This window comes from Phaethon aethereus, assembly GCF_964289735.1.
Source record: "Phaethon aethereus genome assembly, chromosome: 6".
Classification (NCBI taxonomy): domain Eukaryota; kingdom Metazoa; phylum Chordata; class Aves; order Phaethontiformes; family Phaethontidae; genus Phaethon; species Phaethon aethereus.
The window spans coordinates 22,458,427-22,479,498 of record NC_138580.1 but is presented as its reverse complement, the minus strand read 5'-3'; the positions used below and the strand labels follow the sequence as shown (position 1 = coordinate 22,479,498).

At 37.7% G+C, this 21,072-nt stretch overlaps 1 protein-coding gene across 1 annotated transcript in view; it reads right to left on the bottom strand.

Annotated features, from left to right (window-relative positions):
* LOC309406152 (uncharacterized protein) overlaps positions 1-21,072 on the bottom strand; it is a gene marked incomplete at its 5' end in the record, with an annotated part of 34,291 nt that overhangs the window by 797 nt on the left and 12,422 nt on the right. The window contains 22 exons of the mRNA XM_082001191.1: positions 927-1,019; positions 1,110-1,197; positions 1,779-2,020; positions 2,683-3,240; positions 3,366-3,402; positions 4,381-4,416; positions 5,194-5,274; positions 6,109-6,177; positions 6,870-6,938; positions 8,375-8,443; positions 9,134-9,202; positions 10,352-10,420; positions 12,316-12,384; positions 12,799-12,867; positions 13,632-13,703; positions 14,960-15,028; positions 15,626-15,697; positions 16,906-16,974; positions 18,116-18,184; positions 18,271-18,339; positions 18,754-18,822; positions 20,987-21,055. Of these exons, the coding sequence (XP_081857317.1) occupies positions 927-1,019; positions 1,110-1,197; positions 1,779-2,020; positions 2,683-3,240; positions 3,366-3,402; positions 4,381-4,416; positions 5,194-5,274; positions 6,109-6,177; positions 6,870-6,938; positions 8,375-8,443; positions 9,134-9,202; positions 10,352-10,420; positions 12,316-12,384; positions 12,799-12,867; positions 13,632-13,703; positions 14,960-15,028; positions 15,626-15,697; positions 16,906-16,974; positions 18,116-18,184; positions 18,271-18,339; positions 18,754-18,822; positions 20,987-21,055 (2,176 nt within the window). The remainder of the gene's footprint in view (positions 1-926; positions 1,020-1,109; positions 1,198-1,778; positions 2,021-2,682; positions 3,241-3,365; positions 3,403-4,380; positions 4,417-5,193; positions 5,275-6,108; positions 6,178-6,869; positions 6,939-8,374; positions 8,444-9,133; positions 9,203-10,351; positions 10,421-12,315; positions 12,385-12,798; positions 12,868-13,631; positions 13,704-14,959; positions 15,029-15,625; positions 15,698-16,905; positions 16,975-18,115; positions 18,185-18,270; positions 18,340-18,753; positions 18,823-20,986; positions 21,056-21,072) is intronic.

The following is a 21,072-nucleotide window of genomic DNA, read 5'->3' as shown; positions in this document are numbered from 1 at the left end:
TTTGTAAGATGTTTGTACTACTTATGTAATACACTGGTAGTAATTATGTACATACTACTTAAGTTTGAATGTGAAGCTTGTTCGTCTAATGATTCCTATAGATATGCATTACAGGACTGTGACATATTAAACTAGTCTCACTCATTTCAATAATAGTATGAGATAGAAAATACTTTTCCTTCAAGTTTAATGTTGTGACATCAATATTCTGGTTTTGGTATCTTGACACTTTAGGGGGAAAAAAAAGAAAGTTACTGCCAGAGACAGAATAACCGTCATGGCCATGTTCCCAGGAAACATGGGAACGTGTTTCTATTGCTCTCTTCTGTTGCTCCCATCATAATATACTATTCTTGGAATTCCAAAGTGTGAATTCCCCCAAATGAGGAATGGAATACCATGTGGACATTTCATATGAAAAGAATCCATCCTGTGACCACTCAGCTAATTGCTATACTTTCCTTCAAATGACTAAACACCATTTTTTCCTCTTTCTTCTCTGAAGGAGAAATCTATGTTTTCTGTCCAATTCTGAAATCATTATCTTCTCTGTCTTTAATGAAGCCTCCCATCTCCATAGACTGACCCTTCTTGGCTGAAGAATTATGTCCTCACTGGCCCACCTCAGCTAGCACTATGTTCTCTTTTTGACACCGTTTATGAGCTGTGTCTCAGGTTATAACCAACTTGCTTCTGCTCTTAAGTGGAGCAGTGGGATTTGGTATTTGGGAAGACAAGAACTGGTGAACAGGCTGGACAAGAACTGCAACTAGATCTGTTATAAAATCCTGAAATGGATTCTCTTCCACAGCATGGACTCATGAAATCTTCAGAGTGGAGCAAAATTACTCTGATTTTAAAGCCTTATGAAAAGTGAGTGTCAGGATAAGAGGGAACAAAATGAAAAACTAGTTATGATCTATAACCTGTCCTTTTTGTGAGCCCTGCTGTTGAAAGAGATGATGTCATCACTTTATCTGATGATGATGATGGTTTAGATGGCAATAATGGTACCACAGCTGCAGATGAAAAAGAAACAGAATGAGACACTGATTTTTGATCAGCCAAAAATAACTAGAAGATGAAGAAAAGAATTATGATAAAAATACCTGTAGTGTCCACTGTTAGCAAGGATGACTGTTCTTCTTCGTGTTCCTCTTCATAGGCTTCATATACTCCCACAGGAGGTACTTTGGTCTGAAATAAGCATTTGATTTTCTTTGCTTTTCAAATATTGTGAAGTGTCTCAAAATGAAAAAGCCCTTCATCATGTAGAGGTTTTCTAATGTTTTTTCCTCCCCATTTACCCTGACTTCAGTGTGAAGAATCAGGATTTTTAACCTCATCTGATTGGTCTACCAGGAGGGTTTTCAATCCTAGACTTGGGATATTTTTTTTTTAGTTGACCTTTACTAAATTTTAAACTTAAAAATGTAGACTACAATTGAGTTTAATTACTATTCTTAGACTTAATTATTACAGTGTAATTGCATTTTAATAATGTTACATTTCACACTGTGGCACAAATATTACTGTATTAAACACAGAAATAATAATCCTTGTAACAGTATCAGTAAATTACAGCCATTAGATAACTGCCTGCATGCAAAATCAGAACTGTTACTCGGAACAACCAGCTCCGAGCACAGCAAGTTAAAGGAGCTATTACGGTACCTGTCCTGTAGAAAAGAAGGGGGAAAGTTAGATACTACATCAGGCAACAGAGAAGGAAATATATAAAAAACTTCTGCTCATTAAAGCCTGCTGAATTTTGATACCGGAGCTAATGGTTGAGGAAGATCACCAAGACTCAGATGAGTTTCTACTGTAGATACTCTAGGTGTCTGTGCTGAAAGTGATTGTCTATTAACATTGTTGTTCTGAAGTATGTAATGTAAAGAACTTGAAGATACTGAATGGAGAGATGGTCCACTTATGCTTGCACCATTTCCATTACGATTGTATATTAAGGTACCATGTTCATCTTCACAAAATTGGTTGACTAATTTGGACTCCAGAGCTGTTAAAAAAAAAAAGTAAAAAACTCATCATACTGAGAAATTAAAAATATTTTTTGAATTTGGATTATTTATACACATAAATAATACACATGTAATCCAGTACTCCTTTGGATTATCTGCATGCATCTAAGAAGATTATTCCAGGCTCTCTGGACTGTGGTTTCTATTTGTCACAAATTTGCCAGCCCATAAGTCCTCTACATGGTACAAAATACAAGGAACTCACCTAAAAGTGTTCACCTGATCTTAGTACCAGCTACTAGTTGGTAGTGGGAAGATAACTGCTTGTTATGTGAATAACCCAGTGAAAATGGGTTATTTCCTAATAGAAGTGAATAAATAGAATTTATGCCAGTGGGTTAGATTCTGGTTTCCCATCTGGTAGATTTATGGTGGCTGAGCACTTACTTAGCTTAGAAAGCTAGTTAAAACAGCTGTTTTCCTACACTAGGTGACATCTCCCGTTGTCATGATGTATTGCCCTGTACCATGACTCCTTAAAAGAAGGGAATCTGTATCTCTATGTTCCTGTTTCTTTGCACCTTGTAACTAACCCTGATCAGCATCAAAACATGATTTCCGCAAAGATGGTACTTCCGGCCCCGCCCCGTGTTCTAAGAAGCATCGGATACAATGTGGAATAAAACTGCAATGAACGCACCTGGAAGAGTATTAAAGTCATCGATGAGATACATATGTTCTCTGTCTGGATCTGAAGCAATCAGATTTAGTTCACGCACAAACTCAACCTGTGTTGGATCCGAAGTATTTACAATTCCTATTGCATACATTTCGATGTTTGCTGCATGAGCCTCTCGAACGGCAATATCTAGTTTTACAGCTTCTCTTTTGTCTGCTTGGCCATCTGTTAGCACAATAGCTACTTTCCGCACTCCTGTTCGAGCACCAAAAAATCCTTCCTGGGTTGCTTTACGGATAGCTGTTCCTGTGTAAGTGCCTTCTCCCATGTATTGCATTTTTCTAATTGCTTGCTTAACATCCTGTTGAGTTGTATACTTGTTGAGACCAAATTCTAGCCGAACTTCTAAACTGTATAACACAAGGCCAATTCTGGTAGCATTTCTGCCTACCGTTACTCTGTCTACTAAAGCAGTTACAAAGTCTTTGATAATCTCAAAATTTTCTGGTCCCACGCTCTCAGAGCTGTCAATCACAAATACAAGCTCCATAGGAATTTCCTTACATTTAATACCACAACCTGCAAAGGAAAAAAAAACCCCAAAAACAATAGATCATGATGACTTTACTTTTGGAATGGAGAAGAATGTAGATGTAATGACGAAAAAAACAATATCTGAAATTAAAGGATTCCTGAGTACTTACCACATATCTCTCTAATTAATTTAATTATATCTTCTCTCTGGATACAAAAAAATTAAATATAAAAATATTTTACAATTTGCCTCTTGACAACACAGTAACACCTCTATCTAAAACAATTAACTACTGTTATTGTAAAGAATGTTTTGTGATTATTTGGTTCTCATTAAAATTTGATGTCAAAACCCATTCATATCTTAGCATCTGAATAATATGGATATCCCTTTAAAATGTATTGGGAGTGGAGAAATAGACCGAGCTTCAGGAATTATGTTGCTTGTAGCGAGCTGGCATATTACAGAGAGTGCCAACACAGAATGGAATTGGGATTTGTGAAACCTAGTGTACCTGGCCTACTGTATTACCCACTTTCAGCAGCAAAAAAAGAGCTGCTGCCTTCAGACCTGTCTGTTCAGAGAAGTGATGGCTTCCATGACATGCAAACAAAGCATTTCTCATTACTAGAGCAATCATTTGTTATATTTTTTTGAAGTGCATGACAGGACTCATTTGGCACTGAGTTAGTCTTTCAAATAAATACAACCTTTTGCTACTGCTGCTTGGCTTCCACCATAAACTTCAGTAGTATTTATATACTCACTGACATATTTAATTCAATTGGGTCTAGTGCATTTCAGGCTTAGCAGAAGTAAAATTAAGTCTGTAGTATGATAGACTGTGACCAGTTTGAAGATCTTTGCTCTTAGACTCTTAAATACTTTTAAAAAAACCTTCCTGCAGCAGGTACACACCTGGCACATCCAACACTAACTGCAGAAGAACACGTAGCAGAAAAATATGTCAAATCACCAGGAACTTGGAATTCCATTTCAGCATAAAGTAGATGAGAAAAAGTCAGAAACCTTTGCATGGTTTCTTTCTATATTATTACTGAGACCACTTCTAGTCAGAGAGCTCTTTCCAGAAAAATTAACACAAGGATACACTTCATCTGATAGTATCTTGCATTTTGTTTATTTCTTGCCTTATTGGGATTTAAATAATGGAATTTGCTTACTGTTAGGCCTTGCTCTCCCTTTGGTCCAGTTTTGCCCTGTAACAGTGATTGTTAATTAAGCTACTGCAATTAGTTAGTAACATTGTAATTCAGAATATGACTTCGTCAATACCGTTATTAGAATAATATTTGGCCAACAAGAACTTTGGCTAGAAAAAGTAGTGTTCTTGTGATGTTACCTTGTGCATGCAGTATCTACAACCTCCTAAGATGGTGAGCATTTTATGGGAACTGGATGACCTCGTCTCCCACTGGATCACTGATTGTCAGTTTACATTAGAAGGGGAGAATCTGTGCAAAGCTTTCCTGGTCAACAATGTTGTGTTTGTTTCCTTTCTCAAGAGACTGTACACCTGCCTGACACAGTGGAATAGGACCAGTGTCAGGGCAAGAACGGCAATGGTGTTTATGTATCGCTACTTAATAGCATGCAAATGTAAGAATAGAAGGGCACCACATTTTTCTTTCCAGCTTTTGGGGACCTGCCCATCAGCATTAGTTACCATTTTGCCTCCCTTTATCAGCTTTGAGGGAAAGTCTGAACTGCAGTTACTTGGTAGCCATAGAATAGAATTGCATAGTTTTGTCTTAAATCATGGCAATTGTCTTTTACTGCCTTAAGAAAGAAATCATATCTGTAGGAGGTGTGGTATTCAGCATGGAAATGTCTTCTATATGCTTTTAAAGGTTTTCATAGTTTCATTTTCTTAAGTATTTCAGATTATGTGTGGTTAAATAGCAAGAAGAATACACAACCCAGCTTTATTTTTAAGCAGTTTAAGAAAACAGACATGATAAACCTGAGTTACTCACAGGTTCTCCAGATAAACCAGGGTCACCCACATCACCTTTTTCTCCTTTTCTCCCCTTTTCACCTGTAGCTCCTCGATCTCCCTTTAAAACCATGTTGGTAAGCAGACATAAAATGTAAGTCAGCTTTTATTACACTTTTCACATTTCTCTGCAGCTGCCTTTGTTGAATTCACCTTCAGCTTCTGACAGAGTTAGAAATCTTTGTTAAAGATCATTTAAGTCAATTGGTATTTGTGAATTTTGAGAATAACTTGTATGGGCTAAGCATTTTTATGGGAAAAAATAGCTGAAGCAGTTTGAACAATGAACCATCTCAAACAAGCATATGTAAACAGAGGGGTTTCATGGGATAATGCATGATGGAAATTATTATCTGTGCCTGAGAAGTAGGGAAATTGAGAAGAAAGGCAAGGATGTAGTTGAAATGAATAATGGGAGTATCACTCTCAGAAATCTTTTAGCCCAGAAAAGATGTTTGGAATAGCAAACAGATGAATTAGTGCCACCTGGTTTGATTTTTTGTAGGCTATGGGACTTTGCACAGCCTTTCTGAGCGAATGTGATGACATCCAAAAACTGATTTCAATCAACATTTCTCTTTTTCTTAACATTGATGTAGTCTCTAGATTTTGCATAGTGGGTGGGTAAGAGAAAGGCAGTGATATTAGATCTAATATCTCTGTTTCTTCTAATTGCAGTAAAAGATAAGGCTCTTATGATATTAAAATAAGCAACACTGAAAGAGATGCTGCTATAAAATATTAAAACAACCACATGAATGGCTGGGTTTTTCTCAAATCCCCATTTTCTTTTCACAGAATTCACATGCCTTCAATGAGAGCTGACTGTAATGAGCATTTTCAGTATGTTGGCTTTGGTCCTACTAGGACATTATCTCTGATTTAGATATCATACCTTCTGTCCCAAAAGCCCTTCTCCAGGGGGCCCTCGTGGTCCTGGCATTCCTTGAATTCCTTGTTCCCCCTAATGATAATCGAGGTAGTGATATTAACCCTTTGTAATCACTCATCATGCAATAATTTTAAATATTCGAACAGAATTTCAAACTGCATTTTAACAAGTGTCTTGAGGCACTTGAGAAAATGTAGTAGCTAGCTTATATTTCTCAGTATGTCTACTGTAAAGATACATAATATCGAAAAACCTCATGATCATTATTGGTTCTGATTCTTCTGTGTTCTCTTTCCATCCCATTTTATTCCTTCTCATTCCCCCTTTCTTATTTCTGTCTTTTGAGTCTGTCTCATGTGATCTATGCTTTGGGTAAAAGTGCATATCACAGGGAAAAATTAATATTACACATAGATTCAGGATGGACACCCTTTCTCTATCATAGGTGGTAGTTCATATAACTACTTCAGACTGTGTCCTGGGCATGAGAACTGTGGAAGAGGGAATGGTATTTTTCATTTTTTAAGGCTGTCTTTCACCAATAAAAGATGCCCTTGCTTCCTCCTCCCTCAATACACACACCCTTGGGCTTGTTGTTTACAGCAGTAGTCAGAACATACTTTGTAGGTATTACCCTACTACCCTTCTCATTTTCTAGCCTGAGGCTTTCCTCATAAGAAACAATGTGAAATCTCCTTAAGACTGTGATGGTCAGGCTGACCACTCAACACAGGTTAAATATTGAAGACACTGAGTCTTTTTACCTTAATTCCTTGAATACCTTCACCAGGAGGTCCCAGAGAGCCAGGTGGTCCTGGGCGTCCTATGGTTCCCTAGAGAGAAACCCTGCATACGTTAAAAACAATATTCATAATAAAAATGCACATTGAACTGTTAGAGCAATTTCCTGTCCATCCTCTACCAAATTGATGTCCTTTTTATAAGTAGTGAGGATAAGATTGCTCTATCTGACAAAGACTCTTTTTATCCTTTATTATATTATTAAAATCCAGTTTATACTTCAAAGTAGGCAGTCAGGGCTTAATCGTTACTGAACATGAATCACCTTGCTGATAGAGATATACACTGAATTGAAGGATGGATTGTATTGGTGGGACATTGGAGACTGAATCAAGATTTAAGAGAGGATTATTGTTATTGTGTTATTTTTCAACACCATTAAGCTTACACAGTAAGACCTATAGACACACATACTAACGTAGCATTGCAAATAAACACTTGTTGCTAATTTATAAGCTAGTTTTTAAAAGAACTCTAGAGAAAATGTTTCTGTTCCATATGTTATTCATAGGAAGCAGTCAAAACCCACATAGTACAATATTAATTTTATACCTATATTGCTATTCCAGTATTGCTGCATGAAATTCTCAGTTTCCACATTTGTAAGGATCCTGTGCACATGCCAGTCCTTGGGACTAGGACTGGCTGGCAAAGTGTTTCACCACTGCTCAGCTGTGGACCTAGCCTTCATGCCAACATGAACTGAATCTCTGAGACCAATAAGCCACACTGTGCACATAATGCATTATTTGTTGCAAAATCTTTGCATTTGACCTTGTTCAGTGCATTTACATTTACATTCTAAAACAGTTCTTTTGTATTAATAGACTTCTAAAGCTGAGCTATAGGAGCACAGGAGTTTCCAAATTGGGAGGTTTCATAGTGAAAATTGCTTTTTATAGTGACAACGATTTCCAGGCGTTTGTCATGGTGCATATGGTAATTACATAAAATAATACTTTTTGCAGGGATTGGTCATCATATTGGTCATTAGATGATTATTGATTTACTTTATACAGTAAAAAAGAGGAACTAATTCTATAAGAACTCAACAGTATACCTTTAGCTCTAACAGTAGTATAGGCAAGACATGGTAAGTGCTTGCAGGCCATTAATTCTGACCAATGCTAGGTCTGAAGAAATTTTTGCTACTCAGTTACAGCTAATGTCTGCAGGAGCTAGATGTTTTGTCACTGATCTGCCCTGCAAGATTATCACTTTATAATTTATTTGTAATAGGAAGAAGGCCATGGTTTATGGCTAGTCACCAGAAACATTTTTTATTTTCTGCAAAATAAAGACACTGTATTCCTTAGTTAACATATTTTTCAATTAGTTGTTTCTAGTGAAGAGTGAAGACAGAAAACATGTAGATGTGTATGCATGATCACTAATTTTTATACTACACCTTTTTAATTTCTTTTTTAGAAAATAGACAATGGGACACATAATTGTTTAAATGCCTTACTTTTGGTCCTGGCAGGCCTTCTCCTGGGGGACCTGGGAGACCAACTGGTCCTCTACTACCTGGATCACCCTGAAAGTCGATACTTTAAAAAATAAGTAGTGAATACCAAAGTTTAATTTATGTCTAGAATTCCCAGCATCTGTTGTACTCAAATGGGACAAAGAGAGGAGAATTACTGAACAACAGAGTGCAAGTTTAAACAATGCTAACCCAGGAATACTGCAGGCAGGACAAGAAAGTTACTGGGGGTAAACAGTGGGTAGTAGCCTGAACATATTCAAGACACGTACAGTCAATTTTACAATAGTTATACAGGATTACAATTCCCATATCATAAAATGAACTCCAGGTTCCCCAAAACAAAAAAAATATTTTTACTTGCTGCCTGTCAGTTGAATCAGACAATATGTTCATACTGGCACTGTTCTAGCTTTTTTTCTATCAGTGCCTTCAGACAGCTAGGGGTTTGAGGTGAGTGGAAAAAAGATGTACATCCTTTTAAGAGACATTAAGCATATTTAAATAGCTGTAGTCAATCCTTCAATTGCCTGTACAATTGCAGTAATCCTGCAATCAGCATGAGGATTAGTTCTGAAGTGAAGCTTGAAGATCTCCTATGGGATCTACATTTTACATACTGACAAGTAAGTTAAAGCTGGATTAAAAAGGTATTCTGACTGTGACCTATGGATAGGAAATATATCTGCATGAAGTAGAGTACACACACACATTTACTGTTCTAGAAGCTAAGGACTGTACCTTAGGTCCTGGTAGTCCAACTCCATCTGGGCCTTGTTCACCAGGAATCCCAGGAAGGCCTGGCAAGCCCTGAAATTGTATGCACAGACAGAATATTAATTTAATTTATGGCTATATTGACTACATGCTTTTGCTAACATTAACATGGTAGTATCTTGAATATATTGTCTCTTAGAAGGATCACTGTGGTCTACAGTTGGTTAAATTCTACTCTGATAAGCCAGAAGTGATGTCAGTGACATTTGCATGTGTGTTGCATGTCATGCAGGAGGCTTGCACGTGTCTGAAAAACAGGATTTTGATCCAGAGAGGCAGGTGCAGAAGCAGATCTGCATGAGATTGCACAAAAATATCAGGAAGTGTTATAAATCAAACTCCAATTTCCATTTTGACATTCATTAATTTTTATTCCTCAATGTGGCAATTGCATGCACTTTTACTGTTGTCTTTAGCACAGATAAATGCTGGTATGTCACCAAATTCCCTGACTCTAGCCAGCAGTCTTCCTGCGACTTCCTCACTGCACAGGCACGTAACTGCCAGGGCTGGTGGTGCATACTGCTGAGCAGACTAGCTACATGAGGCCAGTGCCGCGTGCCTGTGCCAGGAAAGGAGAGGAAGGAGCATTTTCTCTTTCTATCGTTTTTGCAGGGATTGGTTATATCTACCAGTAAAGACCTCTGTGAAGGGCTGTAAAGTAGATCAACCACTTCTTTGCCACACCTTCAACAACCTGATGAACGGAACTGAGGACAGTTTGCTCTTCTGGCTCTTCTGGGACAGTAGTTGCTTTTTTAGTGGTTCTGGAGGATAGTGTTGCCCTGAGTTCACACCCATGTATATGGCCACAGCTGCTTAGCTGGGCTATATTCTCCTGTTTGGGAATAAATTTTATATGGTTGGGCAGAAGGCAGTAGCCTGCATCAAGATATTGAGGGAGCCAATTGAAACATCAGTGATACTACAGAAAAACAAAAGCCCCACTTGGAATATGCTACACTGTGTAATCAGGAGGAGTGGAGGACGTGGAAGTTCTTGGACGATTTTGGAAGGAGATTTCTTTTTCCTTTGATGCTGAAATGCATTTCCAGTTGAGGAGTGTTTTTAGGCTTTTAGACCAGCAAATCGTTCCTAGCATGTCAGCCATGGAGGCTAATCACTTTGGTGTAGCACTTATTTGTTCCCAATTCACATTAAAAAAATTGTTTTTAAACTTACAGGTGGGCCGGGATAACCATCTCCTTTTGGCCCAAAGGGCCCGGGGGGTCCTGGAAGACCTCGGTCACCCTGATGAAGGCAGGAAAAACAGCTGAAGTGAATGCCAATACAACTACTAGAAGGAAATTTTCCATGGAAGTGAAACTTCTTTGGCAAATATACTGTAAGTTGATTTTATCTGTCTATCTGCTGATGTATTTTACTACATGAATGATTATTGTAGGTTATCAATCCTGGACTAAAACTGGGATATTTAGTAGTGCTGAGGAGTTACAGGACCTTTCACTTCTAAGTCACTAATTTGAATCTTTTTCAAGAGCTCTGTCATCATTTGTAGCCTACCTAAAAGAAGGAATGACTTCAGTCGCATTCCTCTTTTTTTATCATGATTACTATTATTCCAGCTTTGGAGGAACGAGCCCAAATTGACAGACAGCCAGAAGTCTAGCATGGGAACTGAATTACTCAGTAGCTACTTTATGTAATTCTTATCAGTAGCTACTTCATGTAATTCTTATCATTGAAGATAGATAAACTGCTGCAGAGCATCAGGAGAACTCTGCATAGCTTCTCCATGTGTGGTATGTTTGTGTGGTGAGACAAAGGATGTAGAGCAGGGGACAACAGTGATTTGTGTGGCCAATTTAAAAATGTTGTTTTCTACCACAAGGTTCCTGTCAGCTTTACCAGGGAAACTAAGAGGACTTTAACCCTCCCAGCCATACTGGATGGTGCAGTGAGTTTTTCAGAGTTAAAACTGGATGGATGATCAAGATTGTGTTTGTCCCTGTAGCTACCCAAAATATGGGTACGCGTAACAGTGGCAAGGAAAGGCCCACACAAAAATAACTTTAAAAAATGAGACTGTAAAAGGGTTTACCCTGTACAGCTTAGTGCAGATGTGTGTCTGAGAATGAAGCAACAGCAAAACCACTGATGCTGACAAAGACAGCAAAAAGTGAAGAACCGAGTCACAGAAACATGCAGTGTCACCCAACTGAAAGAGCTTTGGGGGCTCAAGGCTAAGGGAGAGAGACTTGCAACTCTGCAACAAGGACCTGCTTCTTGTTATTTGATTCCTGTTGGTTTCCCAGAAATAGGACAACATGCAGTTCTCTGAATTAACTGGACTGTACCAGAAAAATATGTGATTCCATCGTTGTCATATCTTCCTGATGAAAGTAAATTTAAGGATCTTGAAAACCACTAACGGATCAAAAAGGGATAGAGATTGTTACATGTTTCTCATGCTTCTGTTACTGTGTTAGATTCACTCAAAGAACGAGGGATAAGGGCTATACTCAAAAGTACCGTCAAATTCACTAAATAAAAAAAAGGCGGGGGGGCGCAGAATCAGTTATTTTGAGAAACACAGGTTTTTAAGTCCCAAGTTTCTTGGTGTTCAGAGAAAATCAGCACTGGAATGAAGAGCGGCTTACAAAAGTTCAATCTAGGTAACACTGAGGCAATACTAGAGAAGTGCTAGAGAGAAGTCCTTAGAGATTACCTACTTGTTCATGCTCTTCCACTACTTAAGGCATCTCTTCTCACATTGTCAGTTTGGCCTATGTCCTGAGATCTTTTTGAAGTATGTGAGTTATCCTGTGTCAAAATTAGGAATGAGGCAAAGGAGCCTGGCTGAGAAAAATTAACTGTGCTTGACAGCTAGGCTGTTGTAAGCGCGTAAATCAGGTGTTCTCTCTGTATTCACTCTCATCAATTAAATACAGTTGTTTTTCTCCTGGTTCTCTGCCATGTGAAAGCTTATGGTTCATGGAGTCTGGAAGATTGACCATCCATGGTTTTCTGGCTCTGCAAATCCTTATGCTCTGCCAGTGTTGTACAACACACATGTTAAGTACTGTGGAATACCTGGCCATCCTAGATGATTTGCTGTTGCTTCACTGAAATCCTGCCTTATTTTACAGTTCTATCAGAAATCAGTTTACCAATTTAGGAGCTACCTTTGCCCCAGGAAGCCCAAAACCTGGTTCTCCAATTGGTCCAGCAAGACCAGGTAACCCAATGTCACCCTGCAATGAAGAAAATATATACTCTAGTTATGTATTTTATTAAATACCAATCACAGACTGTGTTTTTGGATTTCTGTTATACAAATTTATATATATCAAATGTAATAGCTAATTTTATTTATTGCTATAGTAAGTATTAAACATCAAAAGCAGAAGAAAGAAAAGGATTTTGGTATCCAAGATTATCCAAAACGAAGAAATGAACATAGGTAGGCCACACCTCAAGCTGGCATACAGATAATACAGGGCATGGTGGTAACTAGACTGGATACAATCCATAACTCTGTTCATAGGAAAGAAGAAGTTTTAGTTGACCTCATAAGGCTGAAATTATTTACACGAATAATAGCATGGCCTACTTCATATTTTTCACCCTGTGTTTATAAGCACTAGGAGCTGGAGTGTGGATGCTACCTTTGGTCCAGGCACAGCTCTTCCAGGAGGGCCTGGCATTCCAAGACGTCCTGGCGCACCAGGCTCTCCCTGCAGTTGAAGGAAGGAGAGCAAAAACAATGGATTTTTCTGAAAGTCAGCATAAGCATCTCATAGAGAAAACATTTATGCAACGATTTATAATATTCCTGAAAATTCTATTAGAAGTTCTAATATTCTATTCTATGTGGAGTGAAATTTAACTATTTGAAGAACTGATAACAAGCATAGTTCTGATTTCTCAATGGAAATGAGATTCTTCTCAGTCACTGAACAAATATATGTTATTAGAAATCTCTTTCTTAGTGTACTCGAGACTTGGTCCAGCACATCCAGTACTCACAGCTTCCTGCCTAGCTGTGTAGGTATACTGAAAACATGTATATTTTTCTGTTAAAGTCGCTTTTTAAAAATAGTCCTTTCAGTGTACTTTTTAACCTCTTTTTATTTTTCCTCTTGTGTGTATAAGTGGCAAAAAACTTAATAAGAAAGTGGAGGAGAAACCTGGAGTAGCCCTTCTCTCACTTTCAGTGAGTACTGAGTATTTGAATAGAAACTCCAAACCCATAAAAGAATATGAGCCAGCAGGGAAGCAGTATGATAAATGCAAAGTTTTTAAAAAAAATGAAAAAAATGCTTCTAGATGTTTATAGGTATCATGCTGTTTCTTGCTAAGAGAAACCTTAACTGAATTTTTTTGTTTTTAACTATTTTTTAAGAAGCAAGTTCATTCCAGGACAGTTGTTTCTGAGATCTAGAACAAAGCACAGATTTGAGGGGGTTATTTTACACACATAATGTGGTAATAATCCTACTTTAGCTCCAGCAGGTCCAGGCACTCCTGTTGGTCCTGTTAATCCACGTATTCCTCTCTGACCTTGATCTCCCTACAAAAATGGAGAAGACATGTCACACCTACCAAATAATATTTAAGAATGTATTAACTGAAATGAATTGTAAATATCAGTGAAAGATAGTGAAGTTCTATCTTGTAGCTGGTGCACATGAGCCGTTCCAATTGCCTTCATTGGCAAGTCAGTTAATTCTGCTCAGTAATTATCCAGTTTTGGATTTGTACTGTAGATTTCATCTGAAAGTAAATTAATTGACTTACCAGTGAATACTGTGGAAAAAAAGAACCAAAAGCAGTCTTAAAGATTGTATCCTTGCAGCTGAAAAATCAAGTTAAGTAATTACATGAAAAAGTTATTATCTGAGAGAAGTAATCCAAACAGGAAAAGGTAGTTCACTCAGAGGAACTTTTTTTAATTCAAAGGGCCAATCAATTGATCACGATGTCCTCTCTGATTGACCAGGCAGAAGAAGCTAAGAGTAGGTAGTGTAAAGTTTGTAAAGGGATAACTGCTATTTAAGCATATTATTAGGCTGTAATAATTACAACAAAAATGAAACAGCTATGAGTCCAGAATAATTCTGAAAAAGTTCCAATACAGTAATTAATTTTTTTGCTGCATCATGCCATCTGCACATATTCCCTACCAAAGGAATCTGAAAACAGGTGGGTGCCGTGATATTCCTTCCTACACTGTTTTTTAGCCTTTCCATCATTTAGCAATTGTGATACTTCGTATCTTTATTTCTCTTCTATTGTGACATTTAATCTCTGTATGTCTTGTCCAATGTCTTGGATAACTATTCCAGCAATTTCCAGTGTCTTAATTTCACAGGATACAGATGCCGATATGAGAAACTGGAATTACTTCTCCGTCTGTGAATCAGTACAGAAGACCAGTAACAGGAGCCAGAACCTAAAAGATCAACCTAATTATTCCTACTAAGAGAAGTAGTATTCCCAGTTATCTCTTTGTGAACTTCTTGGACCAGATACTACCACATGTACTGGAAATTGTAAGCCACTAAACTGTTGTGCTGTCATTTAAAAAAAAATTATGAAAAAGATGTCCTGGGTGGTCTTTTATTAACTTTGTTATTTAAAAAGTTGTTGCTTTAGGCTGAGGCTGAAATAAACTCTGCAGTTAACCACCTCTAGAAGCACTCATTAATCTATTCCTTGAGGTATACTTTTTCATTGCTTATAATAGACCAAAAAAGAGAAGAGTTTGACAAACTTATTCCTGGAACATTACAATTTTGAATGTCATCTTTAGTAACAAATTCTCACCTTTTCACCCTGTATTCCAATCCCTGGAGCACCTTCAGGACCTCTAAGACCAGGTAACCCTGGTTCACCCTGGAATAGAAAAATCGAAGCAGCATTTCAGAGTACTGCATAGACATGGTGCAAGATCAACTCTGTGTTCACTTGAACAAGCTCATTAAAGTCATAGACCTTTTAGAGTCAATGGCAAAACTCCCACTGATGTCAGTGGGCCCAGGATTTTCTTCCCATATTCAGAAGCAACCATTGTAGAACTCTTGGTGGAATGCATGAAGTAGCATATTCCCTTTGTGATGGCTGAACACTCTGAGTATATAATCTTCAAATATACGGCGTTTCTGATCCTAGGAAATTACCATGATCGGAAGGCTACAAAAGGTTGCCTTGAGCCATTTTAGTGGTGCCCCTTCTGAGTTGTAGGGCATTTGCTGGATTAAAAAAAGCCAGCAACTGCAAACAAGATAAGACAACCCTTCACACACACCCTCCCCAAAAAAGAAAAAATTTCCTAAAAAAGTATGTTTGAAAGAGAATTTTTTTCACTGAAAAATGTGCTACTTTTCCCCTTGTCCATGAACAGTCTCTCTTCTAGGTTTGGCTATTAGCACTGGGAGAAGAGGAGGAATGCTTGGTGGGAAGCAGCTAGACTGCAGACAGAGATGAACCAACCTTTTGTCCAGGGTCTCCATCTTCTCCTGGAAGACCAGGCAGACCTGCCAGTCCTGAAGGTCCTGGCTCACCCTGACATGAATAAAAAGTAAGTCCTTCTATTAGATGCAGACTTGGTACTATTCTTTCTCTGAATCAAGGAAATCTATTTTAAAAGTTTACTAAACTGTATATATATTTATAGCAAACATTTATGCATATGAACCCAAATCATGCCATTTTTTTCTAAAGACAACTCTCGTGTCTGGAACTATCCTACCATCTGATTGTTTGACTTGTGCATTTTATCTGTGGAATTAATACTATTAGCAATTAATGCTCTATCTCATTCTTAAAAAATAATGCCATCATTTCATTAAGTGGCAGCATTTGAAGTAAATACCAGATAGAGCTGACTTTGACATGATGATTGACATCTTGCTGGTGAATATCAGTGCAAATCTATTAATGGCAGTGGAATTGTCATCAGCCTACTTATGGAAGGTTCAGGAGCCTGACCTGGTTTTAGATGAAATGGGATCATTTGGGGTCAAATGAGTTCATTCAGCATTACCATATTTTATGAAATTAAAGAAAGAAATTGAACAATTTCTTTTCTTTTCCAACCCCTGTCCCAAATCTCTAACAAACAAGAGCAAAACCAGGACAGGTCTGTGCCTTTCCACTATCACAAAAGTACTTTTTCATCTATTCCTATATTTTGGAATATAGTGACCTCCTTGGTCACTTTGACACTAAGATAATCTGGTTACAGCTTCCTCTCCTCTAAGCAAGTGTGCTTTCTGTCTAGTACCACAGCCTGTTTCCTGTATGAAGGTGTGAGGATGTAGCTCCTGCTCTGTTTACATCCTATCCTGTGTGAAAAGGGAAGGAGCAGCACAATAACCACTGTTCAGTGCTTTTTTTCATGAGCTCTGGCTATAGCTTTGCTTACGCTGGGGACTGCGAGTTTTAGCAACTGCTTAATACTCTGGATGGTTTTCTGGACAGAGCTATAGGTGAGCTGTATGCAACACTGACTTGAGCATGGGCCAGGCATGTGGAAATTTTCAGACACAATACATCTTACTACTTTTGTACAGAACTGATGTATTTAAAATGTTCCCATTTTACCTCCAGAAGAGGTTATTGAAAGTTCGTGTTAAAAATTTTAAAGACTAAGAATCTAGATTTTATTTCTAAACCTATTTTTAAGCACCTACAGAAAGGATACTCAGGAAACACAAATTTCAAATGGGAATAAATAAATAAATTAAATAATTCCTATATTAACAATGTACCTTAGAACCAGGTTCTCCAATACCTCTTTCTCCTGGCACTCCAGTCTCTCCTGGCAAGCCTTGTTCACCCTTAAGTAGAAATTTTTTTTTAACAGCGTTATCATGGAAAAATAGCATATTCTTGCTTGCTTATGCTTATAGAAAGATTAGTGTGATATTGTCTTTAGTATGATATGTTAAACCCTTGGTCACAAAGACTGGGAATCTGCAGCATGTTTTGAGCTGGCACCAAAAAGTTGTTAGTGGAAATGATTAATGCTGTAAATCTATAATTATATGTCCCTGTGAATGTTTCCTGCCAAAGTAACTGATATTTCAGGAGCATATCTGACATCCACAGGCAATTCAGCCTTCTCTTTCTTTTTACCAGTGGTAAAGCATATCCCTGCACAATCACTTAAAATGGAAAAGGTGATCTGTGATGCTGCAAAATACTTTACCTGGCATGGACCCTTGACCCACTTACACCTCTAGTTCCTTTATACTATGCTTTAATAGCCTTCAGTCATTCAGAACTTTATCTGTCACTTCTTTCAGAAAATCTTTAAATCTGCATTCCAAACACTTCAACTCTTTCATTAATTGTTCTGTATACTGCAAATCAGTCAAGGCTAAATTATTCTGACAGTTTTCCTTCAGCAAAGGTAATCTTCATTGTACCTTGGGCCATTCTTAACTACTAGATACAGTAAATACACAAAGTCAAGTGAGACAACAGGCAGCAGAATTAACAAGGAAGACAGCTAATCTGTAAGGTATATATGTATTTTTCTGAAATGGAAACAGTACACTGAGGATAAAAGATGATGTTGAAATTTTTGTGTACTTCTGTGTTAATTGTAACTACTTTTTGGAATTGATTTACTGCACCTGCATCTGACATGATGAAACTGCAAGTTCAAGGCAGACAACCCTTTCTATGGAAATGTATCAAAGTGCAGTTCACTGTTCTGTGAAAGTTCTGTGGTGAGCCAAGCCAAATCCTAAACAGATAGTTATGGCATTGGTTTATCAAGGCTTTTCAGCTGAGTAGGATCTGCTGTAAAGTTTAATAATATTAATAAAGAAAATAATTTCCTGAAGCTATGTCAATAGTTAGATTGGTGTTCAGCACTTTAGCAAGCATAAGGATAGAGACAGACCATTTTTAAATCAGGAAACATAACAGCAAAAACAGCACAGTAGCTTTTAATTCAGAAAATTCACTAACCTTTGGTCCAGGTAGTCCCTGTCCTGGTAGCCCTCTAGAGCCAGGTGGTCCTTTTGGGCCCTCCACTCCCTGAAAAGATTAGTTAAGTAATTATTAAAAATAAAATATTCTCTGTTACATTTAAGTGTGGAGTGAGGGAGAAATGAAAACTGCACCTTCTCTCCTTGAATTCCAATTCCGGGTAATCCAATTGGCCCAGGTAAACCAGGAGGACCGAATTCACCCTGGCAGACAAAGTACAATCACTTAGTTGTGTAAAGATACCGAAACAGTCTGGGACAGCTCCCGTGCTAGTACATGTTGACTTAACCTCTCTTGAAGTCAGTGAAGCTGTGGATCTGACCTTTTATCTTTCACATATGCATTTATTCCCGGCTAGTTCAGTTGCAAACAACTGCTAGTCTCTTTTTCCCTTTCTAAGCTTTTTGTAATATTTCCTATTTTAATATGAAGAAACGTTAGAATAGATTGGGAGAGTCCCTAAAATAAATGTCCCATAAGTGTCCCTACAAAATGCCTTATTATCCAGGGCCTATTGTTGGTTCCTTGCGTCATTACACCTTTTGCAGTGAATATCAGCCCTGTATTATGTAGATTTATTGGCACTTTGTTAATCCCCTGGTGCATTTACTACTCACCTTTTCACCTTTTATGCTGATGCCTGGAAATCCACGAGGACCTTTTGGTCCATCAAAACCACGTTCTCCCTACATGAAAAAATAGTATGTTGTTAACTGTAGAAACACACAGCTGTTCCCTCTGAAGTAACTAGAGACACTGTTTGCTCTGTCATCATGAAAACCAAAACAAGAAGAACCAGAAAGTGACTCCTGGATCTGTTTTCCAGGATACCAAAGAGGTCATCTTTTCAAATGAGCTTGCTCTGCAGTTTGAAATTGCTGATGAAAGAGCTGAACAAGCTTCTTTTTATCTTTCTGCCCACCTCCATTGCTTAAGGTCCTGTGCTGCTTCTCCTCAAACTGATAGCAAAACCACAACTGATTTAAATGTCAGCAGGGCTGAGTAATGAGACTAACTGAAAGCTGAATTCTGCTTATTTGTCTCATGGGTTAATCTCATTAAAGCGTGGCAGGCAGGAACTGACTCTCACGAAGAATTTTGCCAGAATAAAGACCAGGCTATATTGTTGTTGAAGTCTATTTATAAATGTAATTGTCTTTGTAAGTGTTTATTTACAAAACAGTGTTCTTGGGGAAAATGCAGGTTACTAATAAGGACACAAATATTGTGCTTTCTTGTACTTTTGTCAATAAAACATGTAGAGACAGATTGTTAGCTTGTGCAAATTTTCACAGAATCACCCAAGGCAATAAAGTTATGCCCCAGACAGGTCTGTTCTCTCCCTAGTAACCAATTCCATCATTTTAACTTGGACTGAAATACATTATGTGGATTTCTGTTTAAAATAATATTCTTTACTCCTGATGCTTTAGAACACCTGCCTTCATTTTCCTTTTTACTGAACTGTGAGCTTGTAGTAAAAATGTTCTGAAGAAAGCAACTGTAAAGTTTGCTTTAGATTAACAAATCACCTGTTTGCGTTTAAAACCAGAGAGCTGACATACTTGGTAGCCATAAATAGGATTAGAGATATGTATAGGCTCTGTTGATACATGCTTGGCTTCAGGTCAGACTTGGCAGTAAAAAGTAGTACATTTTTTATGGCATCAACAGTTCCAATAATGCTGGCAGAATTCCACTTTGATTATTTTATTCTGCCTATCTCAATTGCTCAGTAGTTTTGGTTAGATTATGCATTCTTCTGTATTTGTTCCCACTGTGCATTGTTGCTGTGCTTTACTTATTAGTTGTAGTGTTTCTTCCCACATGAATTGGTATTTTAGTGGCAATGGAGCTATTTCCAAATGCATTTTCTTCAACTTGTTTTTTCATTTGTTTTCATGCATGAGATCTGCTAAGCAAATATAAGCCATCAACAATGAGATTAGATAATTTATTTAATTAAACATAAAATATATCCTGGATGTTTGTAGATATTATGTTGCTAGCAGCAGTCAAATTTAAACCTAGCTGACTGCAGGACTGTGCTAAGCAAAAATCCTAAGATTTTTAGTAAAGGGACAGTTGGGGCCTGCATCTGTGAAACAATTTTTTATTTTTTTCCCAACCAAAATTGCCTTGGTGCATGCATAAAAATGAGTGAACCATTTAGTTAGTTATTTAGCTCATGTACAAGCTGTGTCACTTTGTTATTTTAACCAAAGGTCAAAGTGATAACTCAGCCTGGGAGCTGGTTTTCAGTGGGCAGCAAAAGGAGCCAGCAGTGGATCTAGTGAGTCCATCCATGTAGGTGCAACTACTACTGTTATTACTTTGCACTGTATCTAAAAATTAGTAACAGCAGCTTCCTTTACCCACAAACTAAACTCACACTTCTGCTAAAATGCATAAGCCAGTGGCTGAGGTATTTAAGAAGCTTAGAAGCCTGCCTTAGTGACAGCAAAGATCTCTGTATATAAGGATTTAGAAAAAAGCAACAACAAGAAGATACATTTTTCATCTAGGAATCACTTTTATAATATTTTATTTAAAGTCAGATGCTTGAGGCTGTTTTAAAATTATATCTAGAATTCTTTCCAGGCTTAGATCCCACAAATCAAGTGTCAGGTGAATTAAATATCATCTTTATGGGCCCCAAAGGCAAGCTATGCCTAGAAGTCCTGTTTGGACCAACTGAATTCTGTGAAAATATATAGGGTTAATTGATGCCAAATTTTAATATTAATTTACAAGCTACTTTCTCAGATTCCCTTGTCTGCTGTGGACTTGTTTTGGCATGCACTCATTTAATGGTGCTGCTCTGGTCTTAAAACCCTTAGACTGCTGTACCTTTGCTCCTGGAAGCCCTTCTCCTGGTGAACCTCTTTCTCCTTGAACACCTTGTGGTCCTTGAGGTCCCTGTTGACATAAGTTTA